Below are 25,546 nucleotides of genomic sequence, written 5' to 3'. Positions count from 1 at the left end.
TTTTGATTAATGTTCTCCACATTTTCACCTGTAGTTGCTGATGGTCCCTATGTCGAAGTTGTGAAACTGCAAACAATGCGATGCTTCTTTGAAGCTTATGAACATGTTTTTTCCCTCCTAGACAGTGTCTTCACACCTAGGTTCTGCCACAGCAGTGAGGTAAGCCTGAAGATGAGAGAATGCTCTTGTTAAAGTCTTTCAGAGGTGCCACAAAGGTAGCACTGTGGTCTGAATACTTGTTTGGTTAAGGTGTTTTTCACTATTTCATAATCTCACTCTGCAGTTCTCTACATGAAACCGGTGAGTAAAGTTATCTAGAGAGTCATAGTGCAGTGCCATCAGTATGCTGATGCCATGCTGCTCAATCTCTCTCTCTCATCAAATCCAGGTGAGGGAATGGAAGTGCTTAATCAGTGCCTGGCTGTGATAATAGACTGGATGAGAACCAATAACTGAAGCTCAGTCCAGATAAGACAGAGGTAGTGTTGGTGGGTGGCTGTGTCTATCAGAGTTCAACCTGTTTGGGAAGGACTTGCACTCCACCTAAAGAATCAAGTTTATAGTTTGTGGGTGCTTGTGGATCCATCTTTTTCACTAGAGATACAAGTCTTGTCTGTGGCATGGAATGCCTTTTACCAGCTTAGGCTAATATGCTAGCTGTAACCTGATTGATTGATTGATTGATTGCATTTATATCCTGCCTTTTTCCTCTTGCAAAGAACCCAAGGCGGCTTACATTATTCTCCTCCTCTCCATTTTATCCTCACAACAACAACCCTGTGAGGTAGGTTGGGCTGAGCGTCTGTGACTGGCCCAAAGTCACCCAGTGAGCTTCCATGGCCAAGTGGGGACTAGAACCCAGACTCCCAGCTCTTAGTCGACACTCTCACCACTACGCCACACTGGCTCTACCTTACTTGGATAGGTAGAGCCTGGCTTCAGCGGTCCATGCCTGGTAACCTCCCACTTAGTTTAACGCAGTTTATTGTACATGGGGCTGCCTTTGAAGATGGTCTGGAAACATCTGTTAGTACAAAATATGGCAGTAGGAAACCTGACTGGAACCTGGCAGTATAATCATATTGCACCAGTATTGTACCATTTGCACTGGCTCCCAGTTCATTTCCAGGCACAGTTCAAACTGCTGGCTTTAAGAACATAAGAAAGAGCCATGCTGGATCAGTCCATCTAGTCCAGCATTCTGTTCACACAGTGGCCAACCAGCTGCCCACAGGAAACCCACAAGCAGGACATGAGTGCAACTCCTTCCAGAAGCTATGAACCTTCATGGCTTGGGGCCACAGTATCTGAAGGACTGCCTCTTCCCATATATTCCTACCTGTGCCCTGAGATGGTCATCAGAAGCTCTGTTCTTAGTCTGCTCTCATACTGAGTTGTGGTAAGTGGATACTTGTATGCAGCCCTTTCCAGTGGTAGCTGCAGTTATGGAATGCCCTCCCCAGATAAGTCCACCTGGAGCCTACCCTAATGCCTTTTCAATGCCAGGCAAAGACCTTTTTATCCATTCAGCTTTTAAAATCATTGTAAGTTCTTGCTGCCCAATTTGCATCTTAAAGTGATTCTACCTTTGAAATCTTTTCAATCTTTTAATGGTTGTTGCCTGTTACATTTTAGGCTCTGCTGGTTTTACATAGATTGTTGGTGCTGTTTTGGATGTTGATCTCAGTCTGTGGATTTTACTGGATTTTTACTTGTTTTATCTGCATTTATGAAAGTCACGCTGAGAACAGTTATAGGGTGACTGATAAAAATGAATGAATAAATGACTACAATTAAAAATAGTGATTAGCAATTAACTCCCCCCCCCTTTAGTATTTCAGGTATCTCTTAAGACAAGATGAATCCCCAACACGTAATTCCAAATCAAACAAGTAGGTGTACTATACTTGGATGTATTGAACGTTTTAAATAATATGGCTATCAGGTGTGTTCTGCTTTTATTGAACGTTGTTTAATGATTAACTTCTGAGAATTAAGCATATTATATAAACTATTCCTCTTTGAAACATATTGCACCATTCTTTGTCAAAATACTGTTTTCATAAGCTGCCGTGAAAGAAACAGTACTTCAGAATTACCAAAATATTACCATATTAATAAAGTACAATGAACAGTGTACTCTGACTGCATTAGAGTGCCTGCTGAGGCATTTTGTAATCTATCAGTTTAGTTTCACATCCATTTTCTTTATAAAAATTGATGCTAGCTACATTTTCAGTTCAATTATTTTAAAATAAATGTGGGGTTTTAGCACATTTTAAATAGAGAACTCTTTTTTGCTCTAAGCATCATAACAAAACCACTTTGTCAGGTATAAGTGAACTTCCGGTATTCCTGAGGAGCAAATATGCACATGTGGGGAAAAAGCAAGGAAAACGTTCTGGCAAATTGATGCATAGTGCATGATGCTTTAATTGAACTCATTTGGTATGAGACCAGTTTATAGTAAGAACAGGGAAGGTGCTCAATGGACATAATTGATGGTCCACTAATTGAACATGATCAGGTATTGTCAAACATCTACAATTTAAAATCAATTCCACACTGCAACTGTGAGTTACGGCAAAGTATACATTCAAACAATACATATTTCAGCAAAAATGTTCACCTTCCTGGGTTTAGGAAGAGATACGTTTAAACAACTGTATCATGGTGTCATCTCTTTTCCTGATTTATGTGGGTGGCTGCTTGAAATTCAACTTTAGGGTGGCAGGCCACATAGTAAGCAGCAAACCATCACAGACGTCTTCCTTGCAATTTGCATTATAAATTGCCAATATTTCTGTATGTATACAAAAGCTCTCCAACCAGACTTGTGTGTACACGTAGGCTGGTATGTATTTTCCAGGAGCTTTACATTATGCAGAGCTCTATAAATGCACCCCACCAATTTGTTTTGTTTTGCTGAGAGTAGGGAAGCTCTGCTTGCATATATGGAACTGAGTCACAGTCATGGCACATGAAATGGGCCCCACATATTTTTCAGTAGTATAGTCCTGTTTGTTTTGTGGTAGGTAGCCTTTGCTAGTCTGTCTCTTGGTTAGCTTTCCTACCCCTCCTTTTATGGGACTTAAGAATATGTAGAGGAGTTATTTCCTATTTTGTCAGGATAACTGCATTTGAAAAACATTTGCCTTGCTTAATTATTGGGTTTTATGTGCTTGCATGTGTGTCTGTTTTAAACTACGAACTTCTCAATATTATGGTTGTATAAAATACAACTCTAATATTTTTGATATTTCATGTCATTGTTTCACATGGTTCCTGAGGTTAGAATAGTGCAAGCAGCTATGTATATAACGTGTTATCAAAGTGTTTATTATAGTGTTACATTTTATTGAAAGAATGTATGTTAACACACCTGAACTTTTAAAAAAGAAAATCCAAACTTGGTCAAATGGCCAATACTCATTTCACATATATATCTATTTCACTGGAGGCTTTGAAAGGGTGGAGGTAGTTTGCCTTCTGTCCACACAGCATGATCCTAGGTAGGCGGAGAATGGAGAGAAGGGTGTGCCTTTGTCCTCAGAACATCTTGAGTCAGGACAAGGGAGTGGATTTGGCCCATATGCATGGCAATAATTAAACATTTTAGAAAACTCCTGCTCTAGGCCTGTCAAAACTTGAGAACTCCTCAGTAAATAACTCACCAGACTTGTCTGTTCATTGCTGGCTAGTGACTTGCATGCTGTAACTAGGAATAATGCTGTATTAGGAATGCAGCAAATATAGCTAAAACTACGGGCTGGCTGCTTTCATTGGCACAGAAAGCAAAAACAACCCCTCTCCCCATGAAGATACGAACATAATAGTCTGTTGCTTATGCCACTGCAGTATTTATTTGCATTGATATGAACATAATTTGGTTATTATTGCCTGGGCATAATATATTCCTTCCTGGCCTAAATCATTCTTCACCACAGGCTGTTGCTGTTGAATAGTAGCGTTGCCAACTTCTGTCAAGGGCTTTTGTGGCTCTTACAGCTGCATCCCCAAAATTATGTAGGTTGCACTTTCCCCTGCATGCAGATAACATTATGGGAGTAGCTCCACCTGTTAAGGTTGTCCTTTTTTAAGACAGTCCAGTAGGGAACAAAGCCCTGCCAGGAACAAACAATTGGGCAGCCCAACTATAGCGTTGTTCCAGGGTTTATAGAAGTAGGAACCAGACTTGGTGAAACAGTCAACATTCGACAGGCCACTGTAACTGTATTTGTTCACAGTTAGCTAAACTTGCATAATAGAATAGGAGTGTATCTCCTGCTTCACTTTTTTTCTTGGCTTGTGAGGTAATACTATTTGCCTGTTGTTGCAGAGGTAGCCTCAGTTTGGATGATTTTCGGTAAGTCAAGCTGACATGCCATTGATGTTCCTTGTTCATGCTGCACCTGCTTGTGATTATCCCATACTGCCTTTATAACAAATATCATTTGGGCACCCAATTTTTAAAGATATGGACAATATTTCCAGGCAGAATTCATGTTGAAATCCTGCATGCAATTGCACACACCAATCTTGTTTAAAATGTTTGCAAAAAAATGGCATTCAGCTTGGCTTAATGCATAGCTTTTCATGGCCAATTTTCTTAACTCTAGAAATCTGTCACCAAGCATTCCTAAATACTAGTCATCTATTAGGAGAAAGACACTGGTATACCCATTTCGGTTTAATAACATTATTTTCATAACTGGATCACAATGTTTGGCATATTCTTTTTTTAAAAAAAATCTATTCCTCAAAAAGTATATATGTATTTCACACAGGTAATCAGAATGTTTAGGGTTAATAGTGGATATCTGAAGGCCCTGTTCTGTTTTATAGTAGTGCTGAATGGATAATTCTGTTAGCAGAAAACAGCACAGTAATCTAATACTATTACTAAACAGTGGTTTCCCTTTCCTTATTATATCATTAGTCCCACTTTTAAAAAACTATTTTGAACAAGGAAGATACACTCACATGTGTGTGTCGTCTTGCTGCCCTGATGCTTAGTGCATTTCTTGGTTAAGAAATTAAGCTGATGTGTCTGGTGTAAGGGCAGTATGCCACGCTGCATGCCATTGCTAGTCTGTCTGTGTGAATGCACGGCTGCAGTGAGGAATGCAGCCTTGATGGATAATGTCTGTCTTTTTCACTTCAACTTGCTGCCTTCTGGATGCTCTCTCTCTTATAAGTTGCTCTAGCTCTGAACAACATTGTAAACCATGCACCAAGCCATCTTCTTTAGGGCAAGCTGCTTTCTCAAGCCAGGAGGCTTCATCTGCATCTGTTTTCCCTCATTTTGAGTCAGTCCTAACCCTCCCATCTGTTTTTTTGCCGTCCCTCCCTGCTGCTTTGAAGTAAGTCAGGGCCATTTCATATCACACATGCCTGTGTAAGTGCTTGATTGTTGACATGCAAGTTAAACAGTGTGTTAAGCATACTTCATTCAGAAGTTTTCCCCTTACACAGCTATGATTATGTAGCATGAACACTAACTGTCCTGATTGCTCTTTATTTTGATGTCAACTTCTATGTTCTGATTAGAAAGGATGCTGTAGTAAGAAAATAGTGGCTTCTAATTGGAGTTCATTTCCCCTCGTCTACAACTTTGAGCACATGGAGAGAGGCATTTCAGAGAGCTGTAGGGACATGTCTGTAATCTGTATATTTTGAAGCCCAGTTTCAATATTCCTTCACACTTGAGCTTGATTTTCTAAAGTTGGGATCTCTAGAGGCAGGGAGCAGGTTTAGCATCCCATTCCAGTGGTGGATATGAGTGCACCCCTTGACTTTCTCCAGTGCAACTGTGTGGCTGTTAGACTTATGGGCATAGGAAAACTGGCTACTTGGGACCAGGGCCACACTGAAAGGTATATCGTGGGACAAGAGGGAGGTGCAACGTGTCTGTTCATTAGTGGTGTACTTGTGTGCATGCTTGAAGCTCCCCCACACACACACGTCCTCTGTGCACCTAGTATATCATAGTGCATAGTGTTTTGCTATTGTATGTGAAAATAGTAGACTGAAATAGATGGTAGACCCCAGAGAAGTATGAATTGAGCCAAAAGAATTTGCGGCCTCTGTGCTTGAGCATCCTCCCTTTTCTCTAACCTAGGTGATCACTTCTGGAGGGGAAGGAAGAAGGGGATATCTTCCCGCTATTCCTTACCGTGTGACCAGTGCTGTGTGTTCATGTAAAATTACTGCACGTGCACTCAAGGGCTAGATCCAGTTTTTGCTCTATCTCTATCTACAGCACCCTTTTTATACATACAGAACCATGAGCAGAAACCTGTTTCTATTCATGGGTCTCTCTTGCTTGATCAGGTAGTGAAATGTAGAATACTATGCTGAGCTCTTGCATCTAAACTGCAACAGAGTTGTTTAAATGCTCCCCTTTGAAGGACTTCAGGTTTCTTTACGTGGAATTGCTGCGCAGTATTTATTCTCCAATTTATTGCAAACAGGAGCACCCAGAAAAAAGAATCCTCTGGGATCAGAAGTATAAGCAGCAAAATTAAAGGTGTGTTCAAGAGTACCACAATGGAAGGAGCTGTGCTGCCCAGCCTGACTGAAGGAGAGGATGACTTTGTGAGTTGCCCTAACAAATCTGACTGCATAGTTGTCCTTTATCCTGTATCTTTCACTGTATTCAGATCCAGCAAGTCGTTTTATGGTCGCTCCTCTCCTCTCCTGGTGTTTCTTCATTTCTTCATTTTATGCTTGCTGACTAGTAACATAGTAGAATAAACACAGTCCCATGAGTTTAATCATTGGAGAACTAGTGTGGGAGCACGATGATAATAAACGTTTCTAAATTCTGGGTGGTATCCTGTTGTGCCAGTGTGCTCGCCGGAGTGACCGCTCATGCAGCGGGGCTTTCGCACTTCTAAAAATAAACCAGACCAAACAGGAAATGTACTCCATCCTGAAACCAAGAAACTACTAATCAATTGGGATAAGTAAACAGGTGAAAATAAACAATATTCAGAACATCAGATAATGTAACATTTTCCTCTACAGGCTTCACTTCAGTTCAGGATCCAAGCCAGTGTGTTTTGTGGATTCCAACTGTATTATTAAGATAATTTATATCCCACATTTTCTGCCTCAGAAGAGACATTTGAGGTGACCAGGGTTTTGATATTTGTTTTTCCTGCTTTTCCTGTTCTAGCTGACATTCTAGCAACTTGCAGTGATCTCACTCACAAGAATTCACATAAGGCATAGCTTTACTCTGTAGCGTAAAAAACCCAATCCAAGGAGTACAAGGCAACAGTAGAGGCTGCAGTGGAATGTCTTGAAAATTATCTCCAGGACAACATGGATAAAATGTAGCCTTTACTAGCATACAATACAGGCCATAGGGGTAAACTTGATTCCCCCTCCCCCTCCACAACTGGAGTCATTTTGTAAGGATAAGCAAGAGATCCAACAGCTGCAATAGTTGGAGAGGAAATTGAATGTTTTCACTGTATCTGGACCAATGTTTCTTGCAGCATGTGAGGATAGGCCACTATAGGTAAACCCAGAGATGCTGTTCAAGCAAGATACAATTCTTTCTTAGATTTGGCGGGGCGGGGAGGAGAATAGAATTCTTGTTCCTCCTAATGTCAGGGATAAAATTCCAGATTTTTGAGGCAAGCCACACTGCTTTCCTCCCAGCCCAAGTCTGGGAAGGTCTGGAATCTGCACTGGGAGGAAAGCAGGAGGTAGGTGGGCGGAGGCTTAAACACCCATACCTGCCCCAAATTTATCTGCAGCAAATAGTGCCCTTCCGGATCTAATTTCTGCAGAAGCAGCAGCCTGTGAGAATGGAGCATGTAGTTCTGCCCTTCATTCATTCATTACATTTCTGAAACACCCAGTACCAAAGCTCTCTGGGCTGTTTACAAAGACTAAAACCCTAAATATACAATATAATAACATAATATAAAACTAGTTACATACAAAAACAACAATTTCAAGCAATCAACAATAAATCCCATGACCTGTTAAAACCTTATCATATGCTGTCAAATGACTTCATTGTCCTTTAGAATATCAAAACTGTGTATTTCCTATAGATAATTTTTCCTGCTTCCTCTTAGATTTACTTACGCTTTTAGAAGCCATAGATATAAATAAATTTTCTGCCATACAGCTGCAATATTGGGTGCTTGACAAAGCTTGGTAGAGAATCAACAGATTGTTAAACATCTTTGGATGTGTGCTTATGACATTGCTACCCTGGGTTCTACCTTCTCCAGCTTCCACCTGATAAAACTGAGAAGTAAACCCCCTCAGAACATCTGCCTCCCCTTTGGTCAGTTGTCCACACTGACACTCAGAGCTTCAACCCCTTTACTCTCTGGGTCAAAGAGACACTCAATGTGATTGCCCTATGTTCTATTTGCAGAACATTATTTTAAACTTTAAATCTTTTAAAAGTTTTCATTAAAAATTAAATCTTGTGAATTGTATAATAGTATTAATAGTTTACTTTATAATTGTTAAAATTGTCATAAGCCTTTCTAAGTGGAATGGCAGGATGTACTTATTTATCTGTCTGTCTCTATCAGCCTTCCCTAACCTGGATCCCTCCAGCCATTTTGGCCAACAGCTTGCATGAGCCCCAGCCAGCATGGCCAGTGGTCAGGGATCATGGTAGTTGTAGGCCAAAGCATTTAGATGTACCCAGGTTGGGGAAGGCTGATCTATCTGTATTAAATAAACTAAACTGTCATGTCCATAATGTAGCTCAAAACGGTCTCTTGATGCGCAAATCTTTCATTGTAGATTGAGGAAGGCATTATGGTAATGGAAGATGATTCTCCTGTGGAGGCACTTAGCACACCTAATACACCTCGCAATCTTGCCGCCTGGAAAATTACCATTCCATATGTGGACTTCTTTGAAGACCCCTCCCTTGAAAGGAAAGAGAGAAGAGAGAGAATTCCAGTATTTTGCATTGATGTGGAGAGGAATGATCGAATGGCAGGTAGTCACTCTTTGAAGTATATGCATTCGTATCTGACACTCTTGATATGCATACTTAGTTTGATATTCATTTTATCTTAAGTTGTGTTTCCAAGGTGCGTTATGTTTTCAAAATGTGAGAACAAACAAATCCAAATCTATTATCTGAAATTTGTGGTCAACTATTCTGGAATGTGTTCCAACAGCACAAGAGACGACTCTACACATGGATATCACCAGATGGTCAATATCGAAATCAGATTGATTATGTACTTTGCAGCCAAAGATGGAGACGCTCCATACAGTCAGTAAAAACAAGACCTGGAGCTGACTGTGGCTCATATCATGAGCTGCTTATTGCAAAATTTCGGCTTAAATTGAAGAACGTAGGGAAAACCACTAAACCACTCAGATATGACCTAAATCATATCCCTTATGAATATACAGTGGAGGTGAGGAATAGATTTCAGGGATTAGACCTGATAGACAGAGTGCCTGAGGAACTATGGACGGAGGTCTGTAACATTGTTCAGGAGGCAGCAACTCAATCCATCCCAAAGAAAAAGAAATGCAAGAAAGCCAAGTGGCTGTCTGATGCGGCTTTACAAGTAGCTGAGGAAAGAAGGGAAGCGAAAAGCAAGGGAGAAAGGGGAAGATATATCCAACTGAATGCAGAGTTCCAGAAAATAGCAAGGAGAGACAAGAAGGCCTTCTTAAATGAACAATGCAAAGAAATCGAGGAAAACAACAGAATGGGAAAGACTAGAGATCTCTTCAAGAAAATCGGAGATCTCAAGGGAACGTTTTGTGCAAAGACGGGCCTGATAAAGGACAAAGAAGGCAGGGACCTAACAGAAGCAGATGAGATTCAGAAGAGGTGGCAAGAATACACAGAAGAACTATACAGGAAAGATCTGAATGTCCCTGATAGCCATGATAGTGCGGTCACTGAACTTGAGCCGGACATCTTAGAGAGTGAAGTCAAGTGGGCCTTAGGAAGCATTACTAACAGCAAAGGTAGCGGAGATGACAGTATTCCAGCTGAGCTATTTAAAATCCTAAAAGATGATGCTGTTAAAGTGCTGCATTCAATATGCCAACAAATTTGGAACACTCAACAATGGCCGCAAGACTGGAAAAGGTCAGTTTACATTCCAATTCCAAAGAAGGGCAACGCCAAAGAGTGTTCAAACTACCGCACAATTGCGCTCATTTCACATGTCAGCAAGGTGATGCTCAAAATCCTACAAGCTAGGCTTCAGCAGTATGCGAATCGAGAACTACCGGAAGTACAAGCTGGGTTTCGAAGAGGCAGAGGAACTAGAGATCGCCAACATTTGCTGCATCATGGAGAAAGCAAGAGAATTCCAGAAAAACATCTATTTCTGCTTCATTGACTACGCTAAAGCCTTTGATGGTGTGGATCACAACAAACAGTGGCAAAGTCTTAAAGTGATGGGAGTACCAGACCACCTTACCTGTCTCCTGAGAAACCTGTACGAGGGTCAAGAAGCAACAGTAAGAACCAGACATGGAACAACCGATTGGTTCAAAATTGGGAAAGGAGTACGACAAGGCTGCATATTGTCGCCCTGCTTATTTAACTTATATGCAGAGTACATCATGAGAAATGTCGGGTTGGATGAATCAGAGATCGGAATTAAGATTGCTGGGAGAATTATCAACAACCTCCGATATGCAGACGATACCACCCTAATGGCAGAAAGTGAAGAGGATCTCAAGAGCCTCTTGTTGAGGGTGAAAGAGGAGAGTGCAAAAGCTGGTTTGAAACTCAACATTAAAAAAACGAAGATCATGGCATCTGGCCCTATCACTTCCTGGCATATAGAAGGGGAAGAAATGGAAGCAGTGACAGATTTTACTTCCTTGGGTTCCAAGATCACCGCAGACGGTGACTGTAGCCATGAAATTAAAAGACGCTTGCTCCTTGGGAGGAAAGCTATGGCCAACCTAGACAGCATAGTAAGAAGCAGAGACATCACCTTGCCAACAAAGGTCCGTCTAACCAAAGCTATGGTTTTCCCAGTAGTAATGTATGGCTGTGAGAGCTGGACTATAAGGAAGGCTGAGCGCCAAAGAATTGATGCTTTCGAATTGTGGTGCTGGAGAAGACTCTTACGAGTCCCCTGGACTGCAAGGAGGTCAAATCAGTCCATCCTAAAGGAAATCAACCCTGAGTGCTCATTGGAAGGACAGATACTGAAGCTCAAATATTTTGGCCACCTAATGCGAAGAGAAAACTCCCTGGAAAAGACCCTGATGCTGGGAAAGACTGAAGGCAAAAGGAGAAGGGGACGGCAGAGGATGAGATGGTAGATAGCATCACCGATGCAATGAATATGAACTTGAGCACAGTCCGGGAGAGAGCGGAGGACAGGAAGGCCTGGCGTGCTGTGGTCCATGGGGTCACGAAGAGTCGGACACAACTGAACGACTGAACAACAACAATTCTGGAATGTTGCATCTGTTCATATGGCTGGGATATTTCCTTAGCTGATTACAGTTGTTTAAATCATCTTTTAAAAATGTTCATGTATGACTGCAGCAAGTCACTAGTGCTGATACCAATTTTTAATACCTTTATTCTATTAGATTTATATGTTTGCATATAGAACCCTCTAATAGCCTAACCCTTCTAGGCTGAACAGCAGGGGGGAAATCATAAATCTTCTTTTTTTTTTCAGTTGGGCATAATCCTGAACACTGGTCGGTCTACAGAAAATACCTTGAATTTTATGTTCTTGAGTCAAAGCTAACGGAGTTTCATGGTACGTTTTCCCCTACCTCCTCTTTTCTGGGATTCGGTGGTCTTTTTATTGTGACATTGAAGTGTTCTACAACAATAAATTCAACATATTTAAATTGTTCTGTATTATCAGGTACATTCCCTGATGCTCAGCTACCTTCAAAACGGATCATTGGACCAAAGAACTATGAATTTTTAAAGTCGAAGAGAGAGGAGTTTCAGGAATACCTGCAGGTAGGAAGAAAACTGCATTTGAAGTTGTGCGTGTGTGTGCATATATAGATAGTATGGGTTGGTCTTCCATCATCTCTCCACTCAAGCAATGTATGCTTTTGTCACCTGCTATTCATGTAGCACTTTTTAAATCACCATGAACTCAAATGGCTTTCTTGTGTAAACTGTATCTTACTGTCTTTACTGAGCATAATTTAACAGTTATGTTTTAAAACATAGCATTGCTAGAGAGAAACTAATTTGAGTGTAATCTCTTATTTTTCCTTTTGGCTCCCACCCTCAAAGAAACTTTCACAACATCCAGAGCTAAGCAACAGCCAGCTTCTAGCTGACTTCTTATCCCCTAATGGTGGAGAGACACAATTTCTTGATAAAATGTTGCCTGATGTAAATCTAGGTATGTAAAATGCTGTAACTGGGATTTATTTTATTTTTGTACCAAGTTTATCCAAGTGCAAATGTTGGAATCTGACTTGCATGGACCAGTTAAAATGTCCCTTGCCACATCCCCCCCCTTCCCGGTTTTCAAGCATCCATCTAAACCAATGTGATTATTGACACCTTTGGAAAGCAGGAAATGGGAAATTTCCATGAGCAGACAGGAATCTTCCTCTTTGGTATCAATAGCATGTATAACTTCTATATACCTGTAACATGTTTTTGAGTTATGCTATAGTTTTTGGCTTTGATCCAGAAATCGTAGGAGTGGAACTCTGCTCACAGGGATGCTCCTGCTGGTAAAAGAGGGGGAAGTGATTTTCACTGAATTTCCCTGCAAGCCCCTATGCCCTCTGAAAATCTGTTCCATCTGAGAGGTGGCACAGGGAGTTGCAGGGGGAAATGGGAATTCAGTAAACAAATTTCCTCCCCTCTCTTTCCACCAGCAAGAGCTTTTGTTGTATCAGTGACCCTTCCACAAAAGGAGCCCTTTGTTCATGTGGAAGAGCAAACCAGGATTCAAGCTATTTGTGTTCTATACTTAGATTACTTTTAAAGTCGTGACTGAGTATAGGAATTACAAACCACTAAGCAATTAGATAATACTGTGCAAAAGATGACGCTACTTAAATCTCTCATAAATCAAGGGTGCATGATCTTTTCGGATCCAAGGGGGTACATTGGGTGTTGACTTCCCACACATGCAAGTGCACACATTGGGGTAGGGGGAGGCTTTAACCCCCCCCCCCAATCCTAGCAATCCTGTGCAAGATCACTGTGGGTGGTGGGAGACTGTTTCATGGTCACTGAGGGAGCAACCCTGGTTGGGAGTACTGCTTCCCGATAGAAGCAGTAACCCCAAACGCTGGGGGCAGGGTGGGGAATAGGGCAGCAGCAGGGAGGGGGAATGGGAGCTCGGGGGGGGGGCTGTATGTACACCCCTGTCAAAAACGAAGTGAAACTGATAGAATATAGATGCTGTTTGTTTATGTGTTCTACTATGTTTAGGTTTTCATACTTTAAGTCAGGGGTGGGAAACTTGTAGGCCAAAACATCTGGAGAGCCGCAACTCCTATCGGCCCTAGCCAGCTTAACTAATGGTGAGGCATGATGGGAGTTGTAGGCCAACACATCTGGAGAGCCACAAGTTTCTCGCCCCTGAGTGAAGTAGACACCCTGGCACTGAAGGCTCTGACCAAATGGTATGAGGTGTGGTCTTGTCATATGGTAAAAGAGAATAGCTGCTTAAGGAGTTTAGCTTTTAAATAGACCAAGTTATGAAAATAGGACCTATAAAATAAGAGGAGAAACATAGCATTAGCTTTATGAAAAAGCAAATTATGTTTTGTTTTTTCCTATTTCCAATTGCAGGCAAAATTATAAAATCTGTTCCTGGAAAACTAATGAAAGAGGTGGGTAGACTTCCTTCATTATGTTTGTAATTAGTATATTTTACCAATAACTACTTGTGGATTTATCCCACATAACTCTTACTTAAAAAACTATTGCTTGGTTAATTTCAGAAAGGCCAGCACTTGGAGCCATTCATTATAAATTTTATTAATTCCTGTGAATCTCCCAAGCCTAAACCAAGTAAACCAGAGCTTACTATTCTCAGTCCTACTTCTGAAAACAACAAAAAGGTATAGTATGTCTTGGAAAAAACTAGGGGGAGAAATTGATCAGGGAGGTACAATAATAGATTATACAACCTTGGTACCTCTGTGAATACCTATCTGGATCACGGTAATTAATATATTTTGTTTGCATAAGCTGTATCTGCTTTTTGACCCTCTTTCCTTTCCTCACTTTGGCCCATGATTCCAGCCAGCCCCCCTGCCAGCAAGGGGGTGACTCCATGGAGATTTGGGAGGCATTTTTGGCCCCGTTCTCACACCCCATCATTAAATAATGACAACCACATCTGGCACATCTATTAAGGAGTATGGGTCCATGATAGGATTGAATCCTAGCATTGGCTAAATAAGCCCTGGCTAACTAAAACCCAAACATATCTAGAACTGGCTGAGAGAAAGCTGTGATTGTAGAATTGCTACTGGGATAGCGCACCCAAGAACCAGAGAGCAACACCCAAAGGAGACTAGGGCAGTGAGACAATCCACCTAAGGCAGGCAGAATGGGCACACGTTGCACTGCCTGGATCCTCCCCCAGGACCCACTGGCACCTGGAGCCAAATGCTGCCTGCACCTCTGGCCGCACCTCTGAAGCAGGGAAGCGCTAGGGACTGCTGTTTGATGAGTAAAACGAGTATAAAGTTCCCCTTGGGCTCGTGGAATCAGTTTCCTGGTTCTTTGGATCCTGGGCATAAACATCATCTTGCGAGTTATCAATATCTTTGCAGTATACCTTTGAATATCATGTGGTAGAAACAGAAAAGAAGAAAAATATCAGATATTGGGCAGCCACTTCAGAAGGAAGTTCTTTCTTGGTTTTTGGAGAACGTTCATGAAATGACCGCCTGACTTCCAGACATCTGTGGAAGTGTGAGTGCGTCCAGTGATGAGTGGAGGCAAGGAATGAAAAAGGGCTATAATTGATCCCCTGGAAGCAATATGGCAGGGCCAGCAAGGTATAGGGTTAGGCATTTGATTCAGGTACAGAATATTTTAGAATTATTTTCCACCAAACACTTTATTCATTTACTATTCTGATTTCAAAACGTGAGTTTTTAAATTTGGATTTCTTTACATTTAATGTTTGTCTCCTGAGAGGAAAACATGTTGGACAGTGAATGACAGTTATTCATAGGGAGGGTGAAGATGATCAGAGTGTTATGTGGAGTGAAGTATTTCTTTTCTGTAATCACTGGAAGGCCCTTGTTTCTGTTACTTCAGCACAAGCTTTCCCTTGCAATGATCCCCCCTCCCCCATAATACTAAATGTTTACATAGTACATCCTAATAGTGTGTCATGTGCATTATCTCAATCATTACTATAATCTTGTAAGGTAGCCTATTGCCCCTTATTCCTAATCGGGTTTGGCTGGCTTGTCACCTTGTGAATCTGTGGCTGAAGTGAGGACTCCTTTCTCATACTCCTAGCCTCTTTGCATGTAATGTGTGCTCAGTGAAAGATGATTATCAGTGCTCCAAACAAACTTACCACTTCCTACAATAGGGGCAGCGCATTAGGGTAGCCAAGTTTCTTCCACTCTCAGAGATTGGTTAAATGATGAAAGAATGTCATGAGGTTTTAGCAAAGGTATCCAGTCTCGTTTGGCTCAGTTATATGTTCTGTTTTTGAGAATGCTGCCTATGATTTCACAGTGCCAAAGTAAAACGGCCTAAAAGAGCCAAATTCTGTGATCAAGGCTAGTTTAATGGTTGACAAAGCTACAAAGTGCGGGTAATCTGAGTAAAGCTGCTAATTTAACCTTCAGAGCGGCCTGGCATATGAAATAATGGGCCATCTTTTTTTGTTTTATATCAGATAACATTTCAAAACTTCTGATTGTTTCAACTATTCTGCTGTTGCATGTGAAAATTCCCACTGATTCCATTAAAAACCAACCTGAAATTACTGCAGAACACTGTTGTTTGGTGGTGAATTGCATAGTATTTGTGTGTGTTTAAAACTTGACACTCTTTGATTTTAGCTTTTTAACGAACTCTATAAGAATAATGCAAACCGCTCTGAGAATTTAGAGAGAAGACAAAATCAGAACTACTTTATGGAAATGATGACAGTTGAAGGCGTCTATGACTATTTAATGTATATTGGTGAGAAATCACATAGATTTTGTTTTTTAACACAAAGTATAATGTGGTGTCATTGGTATTCTAACCCTATTAAGTATACCCATTAGCTTAAAACAGGATTAGTATTCCAGTTCTGGGGCCTGCTAGCGCATCAATTTTTTCTTGGTTTTTTGATAACGTGTGTTTATTGGGGGGTTTGTGCCAGCATCAGATAATTCTCACTCCCAAGATCAAGAAGGTAGAAGTTTCCTTGTTGGTACAGTTTTCATAGTGCATTTGCATGCAACCCCCATCATGAGACCTGTTGTGGAAGGATGAGAAAAATTATCGTGACAACCCATCTGACACAGATCTCAGTAGTGACATCTGCTCATAGGGCCTGGCCCTTCTGGCCACTCTGATGTGTGTATGAATAAAGGGGTAGCAAGCCAATCCATGCTGGATGTAGAAGTGGGGTAAGAAGTGCAAGAAGCGCCATTATTTGGGGTGGTTAAAACAAAAACGGGATTGTGAGGCGCTCCAAAAGGATCTCTCCAGACTGGGAGAATGGGCATCAAAATGGCAAATACGGTTCAGCGTTAGCAAATGTAAAGTGATGTACACTGGGGCAAAAAAAATCCCAAATTCATGTATATGCTGACAGGCTCTGAGCCAGCAGTGACAGACCAAGAAAGAGATCTTGGGGTTGTGGTGGACAGCTCAGTGGAGATGTTGACCCAGTGCGCAGCTGCTGTGAAAAAGACAAATTCCCTGTGAGGTATAATTAAAGAAGGAATTAAATACAAAGCTGCCAATATCTGCCTTTACTGCCAATATCTGCTAAATACTGCCTTTATACAAATTTATGGCATGACCACACTTGGAATACTGTGTACAGTTCTGGTCACTGCACCTAAAAAAAGATATTGTAGAGTTGGGAAAAGTGCAGAAAAGGGCAACCAACTCTAATCATTTTCTGTTTGCATTGGAGAGTCCTGTGCCTGTGTATTCACTACATTAAAAAGAGTACAAAGCCCCAGGACTGAGAGAAAGGAAACTGGAGAGCATTGTGAGCCATAGCATGTGGGCAGTTTTTTTCAGTCCTATTGAATGGGAGGACAAGACAGAAAGGAGAAGATGCACTGTTAAGAGTTGCTGTGATTTTATTGCATCACAAAAGTGCATCACAAAAGGGAACCATTTGCTAGTGTTCCAGGGTCCAAGCATGCCATCAGTATTGCAACCCCCCCCCCAAAAAAAGGTTAAGGTATCTCTTAGCAGCCAGGAGAGCTCCAGCAGTAAGTGCTTCTATTCCCTATTATCTTCTGCAGACTTCCTTATCTCCCTTGTAATTTAATAGGGAAAGTACAGAAGATAATCCACAGCAATAGAACATCTGTCCCATTGGTCCCACCATCTACAGAGAACCAGAGTTCTTGGCATATCTTGTAGCACTCATTAGCAACTACAGCATCATACTAGTATGTGGCTATATCCATGCGCTTGCACTCCCACACACACACACACCAAGCTCTTTAGGACAAGGATATTTTATGTGTTTAGAGCAGAGGAACTAGAGATCAAATCGCCAACATTCGCTGCATCATGGAGAAAGCAAGAGAATTCCAGAAAAACATCTATTTCTGCTTCATTGACTACGCCAAAGCCTTTGATTGTGTGGATCACAACAAACTGTGGCAAATTCTGAAAGTGATGGGAGTACCAGACCACCTTACCCGTCTCCTGAGAAACCTGTACGAGGGTCAAGAAGCAACAGTAAGAACCAGACATGGAACAACCGATTGGTTCAAAATTGGGAAAGGAGTACGACAAGGCTGCATATTGTCACCCTGCTTATTTAACTTATATGCAGAGTACATCATGAGAAATGCCGGGTTGGATGAATCACAGGTCGGAATTAAGATTGCCGGGAGAATTATCAACAACCTCCGATATGCAGACGATACCACCCTAATGGCAGAAAGCGAAGAGGATCTCAAGAGCCTCTTGTTGAGGGTGAAAGAGGAGAGTGCCAAAGCTGGTTTGAAACTCAACATTAAAAAAACGAAGATCATGTCATCTGGCCCTATCACTTCCTGGCATATAGAAGGGGAAGAAATGGAAGCAGTGACAGATTTTACTTTCTTGGGCTCCAAGATCACCGCAGACGGTGACTGTAGCCATGAAATTAAAAGATGCTTGCTCCTTGGGAGGAAAGCTATGGCCAACCTAGACAGCATAGTAAGAAGCAGAGACATCACCTTGCCGACAAAGGTCCGTCTAATCAAAGCTATGGTTTTCCCAGTAGTAACGTATGGCTGTGAGAGCTGGACTATAAGGAAGGCTGAGCGCCGAAGAATTGATGCTTTCGAACTGTGGTGCTGGAGAAGACTCTTACGAGTCCCCTGGACTGCAAGGAGGTCAAATCAGTCCATCCTAAAGGAAATCAACCCTGAGTGCTCATTGGAAGGACAGATAATGAAGCTGAAGCTCCAATATTTTGGCCACCTAATGCGAAGAGAAAACTCCCTGGAAAAGACCCTGATGCTGGGAAAGACTGAAGGCAAAAGGAGAAGGGGACGGCAGAGGATGAGATGGCTAGATAGCATCACTGATGCAATGAATATGAACTTGAGCACGCTCCGGGAGAGAGCGCAGGACAGGAAGGCCTGGCGTGCTATGGTCCATGGGGTCACGAAGAGTCGGACACGACTGAACGACTGAACAACAACAACAACAACAAGCACCAAAGGATAAGAGCATGAGAATTACCTTAGTGGGTTAGATCAAGGTCAGGCTAGTTCAGGACCCTTTTTTCAGTAGAGGGCGTCCCCAAATAGATCTGGAAAGGGAACCAGCAGTGCATAAATGCAACAGCCCTACTCTCTTGTTTGTCCCCAGTATTTCGTACACAAAGATATTCTGGCTCTGAATATGGAGGTTACCATTTAGGTGGCGTTGCTAATAGCAAGTAATCTGTCTTGCATAGTTGGCCTTTTATAAATATCTCCAAGATGGACCTATCAATATTGTAAGTTTTTAGAATGTGGAGGCTTAGTCAAAGGCTTAGCAGTTGCTTTGAAATTTTAAGTTCTAAAAATATAAAGTGTGTTCCTTTGCTAAATGCAGTAATAATAACCTTACAGGTAGAGTTGTTTTCCATATTCCTGACTGGCTTCATCATATCTTGATGGGAGGACGGATTCTTTTCAAAAACACTTTAGAGACATACACAGACTACTATCTGCAGCACAAGCTCGAACAGCTCTTTCAGGAGCACCGTTTGGTGTCACTTATAACACTTTTGAGAGGTTAGTGCCAGGTTGTGCCACTTTATGCAGATAAAGTGTTCTGTTGGTTTAGAGGATGTTGCTCCACTTTGTACTTGTAATGGTTTTCACAGACAGGTGTGTGTGCGTGTGCGTGTGTGTAAAAGAGAAAGGGGGGGGAGATGTAAAAAAAAATGGCACATACTGGAGCGAAAGCTAAATATAGGTGTTCAGTTAGAAGAAAACAAAAGGGATCTTGCATTTAACATTGAAGTTAACCAACTAAAATAATTAAAGCAATAGTCAATTAGAGCTGTTGAGACAGCTCTGCATTGCCCTAAAGAATCCCTTTAATCTGTTTCAGATGCTGTATTTTGTGAGAATTCTGAACCTCGCTCTTTTCAAGATAAGCACAAACGGGCAAAGCAGACCTTTGAAGAAATGATGAAATACATTCCAGGTTCAGTGTTTATATGGCATGATCTATCAAGAAGAGAGGCACTCTAAATGACCAAAGTCCATCAGGTTCAATGGCACATGTTAATATAAATGTCCTTGGTGTATGTTTTTCAAAGCATTCTAGTTTAAAGGGAATATAGGCTTTATAAAGAGCTTGAGATGTATTGCATTGCTAAACCTCATGAGCCCCTTGGAATTTCTTAGGCAATTGTTGTCCTTTCCCTTCTCAATACCAGCTTTTCACATAGAACTTGTAGTAATATTAGCAGCAGGTCACAGGCAATTGCTGAAAGATTGTGATTTATCAATTGGAGCATCCTCTGGAAGCCTCGTGCAGTTCAAATTCTGTGGGCTGTGCTATGAATTTGATAGTCTGTAGTTTGGTGCGTAGGGGAAAAAAACAGTTTCTAGGGGGACAAGAAGTGTCCTAGCTGTTTAGATTCTGCTTTATATATGACCTACAGACAGACAGACAATGGGATCCCCAGTGTGTACAGTGGATTATTGTTGAAGATGTGCTCATAGCTTTCCCATAGGCATTGTCCCCGTGCAGGCTCATTAGGCAGCCAGAGGGAATTCTTAATATCTGCTGCTAAGTAGAATCCTTCTGCTGCTTTTCCCGGTCAAGAGGTGCTCCCTTCTTGATGGAGGCTCCTCTGCCTGGACCTTTCTTTCACTCCAGAGCTGCAGAGAACTACCTTTGTATTTGCATGGAATGCCAGGAGAGCATCCATTCTTCCTTAAGGGTTGAGAAGGTATATACCACATTCGTTGGCACACTTTTCCAGTAGAAAGGGCACCATCCTCCTGAACATATTTAGCCACAGTGGAATGGGCATGCAGACTCCATGCTTGCTGTTTTTTACGTATTACTTGTCCCGCTTGTGATATAAAAAAACAAAAGACAAGATAATGGGTTGATCTGCTAACAGAACTGATTCCCCTTCCCCCTGTAGCTCCCCACGCCCCCCCCATCTTCTCCAGAGTGTTGGGAGACCCTCTGAAACAGATTGGGGGGCACTGCAGGGGAAGGGAAAGTCCCATTGCACGAGCAGAACTCTGTTCATATAACGTTGAATGTCTCCCAGTGCTGCTGAAATTGTATAGAGAAAGAAGATAAAGTACCCTAAAGGTTTTGTATCAGTTACTTTAATTAATTTACAAATTGTAAAAAAGTATTTACAGATTGCCTTTCTGCCCACCAGGGTCCTCAAGGTGATGTACAATTTAAAATAACAATACATATCCAACCAATTGAAAGCAAACCGGCAATGTCATAAAAACAAGCTATAGTAAAAAAAATGGCCATGCAAACGGCCACTTGGTCAAGACCCTGGTGGATGGCTGGAATGCTGCAGTCACTGGGGCATTAGACCGTGTGGCTCTGAGATGCCCTCTCACTCTGAACGGAGCCCAGACTGCACCATGGTTCACTCGGTGGTTGCGAGCTCTGAAGCGGGAGGTGTGAGAGCTAGAGCACCAGTGACGGAAATCTCGCTCCGAAGTCGATCATACATGGGTTAGAGCTGTAGCTTCAGCCTACCACGTGGCAATAAGAGCAGCAAAAAAAGAATTTTTATGCTGTCTCTATCGCATCCGCAGAGTGCTGTCCCAGGAGGCTGTTCCAAGTGGTCCAGAACCTGGTCAGTCCAGTTGTTCCAGAACCAGTGGAGCATTCTAAGGCCTCCTGTGATTAGTTTGCAAAGCACTTTGCAGATAAAATCGACAGGATCAGGAGTGCTATTCCGTGTGCTGTGGATACAGTTAGTGAACGAGGGGTGGCCAATGGCAGACCAGTTGTGTGGGATCGGTTCCAGCATCTTCCTTCTGAGGAAGCGGACAAGGTGTTTTCATATTTAAGGCCGACCACCTGCTTACTCGATCCAGTCTGACTGCTGTATTTTGCACTTGCAAAATTTCCAAATGCTTTTCAAGGGCAGTCCTGCAAAGAACTTGTTGCAGTACTCTGAAAGAGAGAAGATTAAGGCGTGGATTGCTGTGGCTCTATCTGTTTCCTGTATAAGTCACCAAGGCAACCCAACGTTGTTTCCATCCTACTTGCAAATTGCAATTGCGAGGTCAAACAGCATTATAACGAATGAAAAGTTTATATTTCTCTCTATTTGTGCATGATTGAGAGAGGACTTGCACTTGAGCCAATTGTGATGACGTCAAGAAAAGATTTAACTCTTTTGTCCTAAGAACCCTCTGCCTTAACTTAGGCAAGCTTCTCTGAGTTGACCTAGGTTGTACTGAAATGCACAGCCAGGAGGATTATCAAGGCAATAACCCAGATTAAAGAGTGGCAGGCACACCTGGTTCATCGTGGCATTTGAACAAAGCATGATAAGCCTTTGTACCCAAGAGCAGGGACATTTGTTGGTCCACAAACATTGAGATATGAAGGCACTCCCCTGCCTGGGCTCTCACATAAATAACAACCCTCCAGAACAATACATGTGGTAGGAGATGTTCTGGCTGCCCAAACACAAGTTGTATACCTAAGCTGTCAAAACATGTTGTAGGACTCAGCCGATGTAATTAGCACCACCAGATCTCTTTTGCAGAATAAACATTATAGATAACTTAAAGCGCTGACGATCCAGGCATTGAGTTTCTATCCCTGCCCCGCTTGAATGGTCATAACTGGTTATGTCTTGATATTTTGTCTAGATTTGATAGGCAAATGTATTGGAGAAGAGGCCAAATATGAAGGCATAAGACTTCTGTTTGATGGATTGCAGCAACCAGTGCTTAACAAACAGGTAGGTGCTCTTAGGAGACGAGCAGCTTTTTATGGGTCTTTCAGTGAGCCCCTTCCTCATTTCTTGTCTGTCCTGTTGCTGAACACTAAAACATAGGAGTGAAGTGCCAGATCCATGGTAGCAGTACCACAGTGAGATAGAACAGGTATGCAATTAACTTGCCTATAGCAAATAGTAATTTCTGCCCTGGTAGGGACATCAGTGACAAACAGTAACTGCTGCTGTGTTACCCATGAAGCTGCCTGGACATTTAAAGGCAGGACTGGCAACATCAGTAGCCTGCTGCAGTTTCCCGTCCAGAAATACCATGCACCGCTAGAACAAGTGCATGCAGCCCGTTTCCCTTTCCCCTTAATAGCCAGTAAGCAAAAGGAAGACCAGAGGTGCCGTACACAGAGTTGCCATAGAAGTGTGCAGAGGTCCAGCTTCTGGAAAGCTATTTGATTGTAAACCGCCCCGGGCCATTTGCCAGTTGGGTAGCACATGCATTTAATAAATAAATAGCAAATAAAAAGAAGATAAGGCCAAGAAAGTTGTGATGCACCTTGCTGGTGAATCACAGATTTAAACACAAAGGAGAAGCCAGCTCCATTCATAAGACAGGGGAAGGGGGGGGCATTGCGGATGTAAAGTAGAGAGGAAGACAACATCACTTGATATTTGTGTTTTTGGCATTGCCCCAATTTTGGGGTGATGGAACCCTTTGTTGTGGCTGATTCAGTGCATTGTCAGTAGTTGATAAGGCTTATTACGTGAGACCTGCCTGAATGAATGTGCTAGCTTGCCACTAGGTCTCCTTGTCCTGTCTGGGTGCTCAGGATAGTATCGTCTTAGTCCTATGTAGAGTAGACCCATTGAAATAAATGGGACTTTAGTTGTGACTAACGCAAGTCTCATTCATTTCAGTGGGTCTACTCTACGTAGGACTAGGACTGGATACTATCCTCAGCGTGGAGCCAAGGATAGACTGAGGACAAGTTGTCGTTTTGCCTCTGCTGCAACTGACCCTACTGAATTAAATTGTTCCAAAGCAGGAGTGGGAAACCCAGTCTGCAGGGCGGTTGCAGCCCACAGGGCCTCTTTATCCAGCCTGCCAGCCTCTCCTCCTCTTTGGCCCTTCTGTAGGTTCCCCGGGGGGTGGCAGAGAGAGGGGGAGAATAGACAAAGGTAGTGGATGATGCTTTTCTGCTGAGACTCCTCCTGCCTAGGGGGATGGAGGGAGGGGGAGCGAAGAAAACCAAAATGCTTTCTGTAGTGAGTAGAGGGGACAGGGACCCCAGAGAAGGAGGCGGACAGAAGGAGAAAAAAAATATTGGGGGGGGGGGATTGGAGCCTGGCAGGGCAATTAACTGAGGTACAGTGAAGCAGTGGGCTGAGAGGAGGGCAATGACACAGGTGAGAGGAGTAAAGGTGGATCCAGTTGCAAGAAAGCCAGAACCACAGAGAGAGATGAAGGCGAAATGAAGCAAATGTGTGAGCCACACACAGAGACTATGAAGGAGGACAGGTAACTTACCTGTAACTCTGCTTCTTCAAGTGGTCATTTGTCAACTTGCACAACCCACCCTCCTTGCCTCAATAGCTCACACATTATTACTCCACTGCATTGGACACAGAATGGAGTGGCAGGTGGGAGCCACACCTGGAGTGTGCACAGAGCGGGTGGGCGGCACTCCCACCTAAAACTGCTCAGCTCTAGAAAATTCCACATGACTGTTCTGCATAGGTGCATAACACACATGCGTGAGTTCACAGATGACCACTCAAAGAACTAGTTACAGGTAGGGATGTCTGCCACTAGGAAATGTAGTTGTTTTGACTCAACAAAGTTCCATTACGTGTACAGCTTGATTTGTGTTTGAGCTGCACTGTGAACTTTTCCCCAAACTCCAGGAACTTTTTTTGTGCATTTTTTTGCAGGTTCTGCAATTTGTGCAACGTTCTGGGCAATTTGCCAGATTTGCGCAAATTGCTCAGAAAGTTGCATACATTGTGTAACCTGCGGGGAAAAGTGCACAAAATGCCAGGAAAATCTGTGAATTGGCCCAACTCGCTGCAGATTGAGTTGTGCACTGCAGTGGGAACTGAAACAAATCCAGGGGGCTGAAGCTAGGGAAACCTGTCGAAATCACCCCCCCCGACATCCCTAGTTACCCAGTTACAACAGGTTGCTTAACTGTAACTATCACAATTCCACTTTTTTCTGTCAAGCTTATCTAATATGGCTTTAGGAGTTCTTTCGGCTTATTGTTGGAGATCTTAGCTGCCATGTGGGTTGCTTGCTAAGTACATGCATGCAGGACTTTAGGCACTGGAGATTATATTACAAATTTCTTCTATTTTATTTTTAGTTAACATATGTTCTACTGGATATTGGGATTCAGGAACTATTTCCAGAGCTGAAAGAGGTATGTCATGGCACAAAGTCATTGTTCTAACTTGTCTAATTTCTGATGCAATTTTTCAATTAGTGCAGGCAAAAATGCATTTCACATGTAAGGATTGTTCATTCTTACTGACACACCCTTGTTCTTGCACTTGTTTAGTAGCTGTTGATAGCCCTATCCTACCTGAATGTTAGTCTTTCAGGTGCTGTAGATCTCTTTGATGTTAGCGTCCCTCTCTGTTGACTTGTCCTTATTTTTCTTCAATCTCTATGAAAACTATTGGGTTGGATCCAGAACTTTGCAAGTAAAAAACTGGCAGTAACTCTGTTCCTTGAATTGTTGAGCTAGTGCTGAAGACATTGTGTAATGCTGTGCAAGAGATCATATGCAAACGATTGCACAACACCTTTTGCTAGCATTCATCTTGACACATTGTACAAAAGATTGCTCAGCACCTTGCACAAACAGAAGGACACTTCTGGATTTCACTCGTTTTCATGCAAAGATCTTGTGCTAAATGAGAAAAGCCTTTCTGCACATGGAAGAGGCCTTCCACTGATGGAA

General features: G+C 42.3%; 1 protein-coding gene across 11 annotated transcripts in view; it reads left to right on the top strand.

Annotated features, from left to right (window-relative positions):
* The window catches only part of SNX14 (sorting nexin 14), an 88,919-nt gene that overhangs the window by 27,683 nt on the left and 35,690 nt on the right, over positions 1-25,546 (top strand). For 2 of the 11 annotated variants that reach the window (XM_084827030.1, XM_084827034.1), the window contains exons 14-28: positions 35-159; positions 1,834-1,892; positions 4,340-4,366; positions 6,474-6,597; positions 8,785-8,986; positions 11,670-11,753; positions 11,865-11,965; positions 12,251-12,362; positions 13,775-13,815; positions 13,927-14,046; positions 16,021-16,144; positions 19,249-19,413; positions 19,736-19,831; positions 22,504-22,595; positions 24,947-25,003. In XM_084827030.1, coding sequence (XP_084683156.1) covers positions 35-159; positions 1,834-1,892; positions 4,340-4,366; positions 6,474-6,597; positions 8,785-8,986; positions 11,670-11,753; positions 11,865-11,965; positions 12,251-12,362; positions 13,775-13,815; positions 13,927-14,046; positions 16,021-16,144; positions 19,249-19,413; positions 19,736-19,831; positions 22,504-22,595; positions 24,947-25,003 — 1,529 coding nt within the window. Of the gene's footprint in view, positions 1-34; positions 160-1,833; positions 1,893-4,339; positions 4,367-6,473; positions 6,598-8,784; positions 8,987-11,669; positions 11,754-11,864; positions 11,966-12,250; positions 12,363-13,774; positions 13,816-13,926; positions 14,047-16,020; positions 16,145-19,248; positions 19,419-19,735; positions 19,897-22,503; positions 22,789-24,946; positions 25,064-25,546 lie in introns of those variants that run through there. The other 9 variants (XM_084827031.1, XM_084827035.1, XR_014786614.1 and 6 more) reach the window with 8 other exon arrangements.

The sequence above is a fragment of the Heloderma suspectum genome, chromosome 1, assembly GCF_057233095.1.
Source record: "Heloderma suspectum isolate Gila_16-S chromosome 1, 16-S_ref, whole genome shotgun sequence".
NCBI classification, from domain to species: domain Eukaryota; kingdom Metazoa; phylum Chordata; class Lepidosauria; order Squamata; family Helodermatidae; genus Heloderma; species Heloderma suspectum.
Note: the sequence above shows the minus strand (reverse complement) of the source record. Positions and strands in the feature narration are given on the sequence as shown.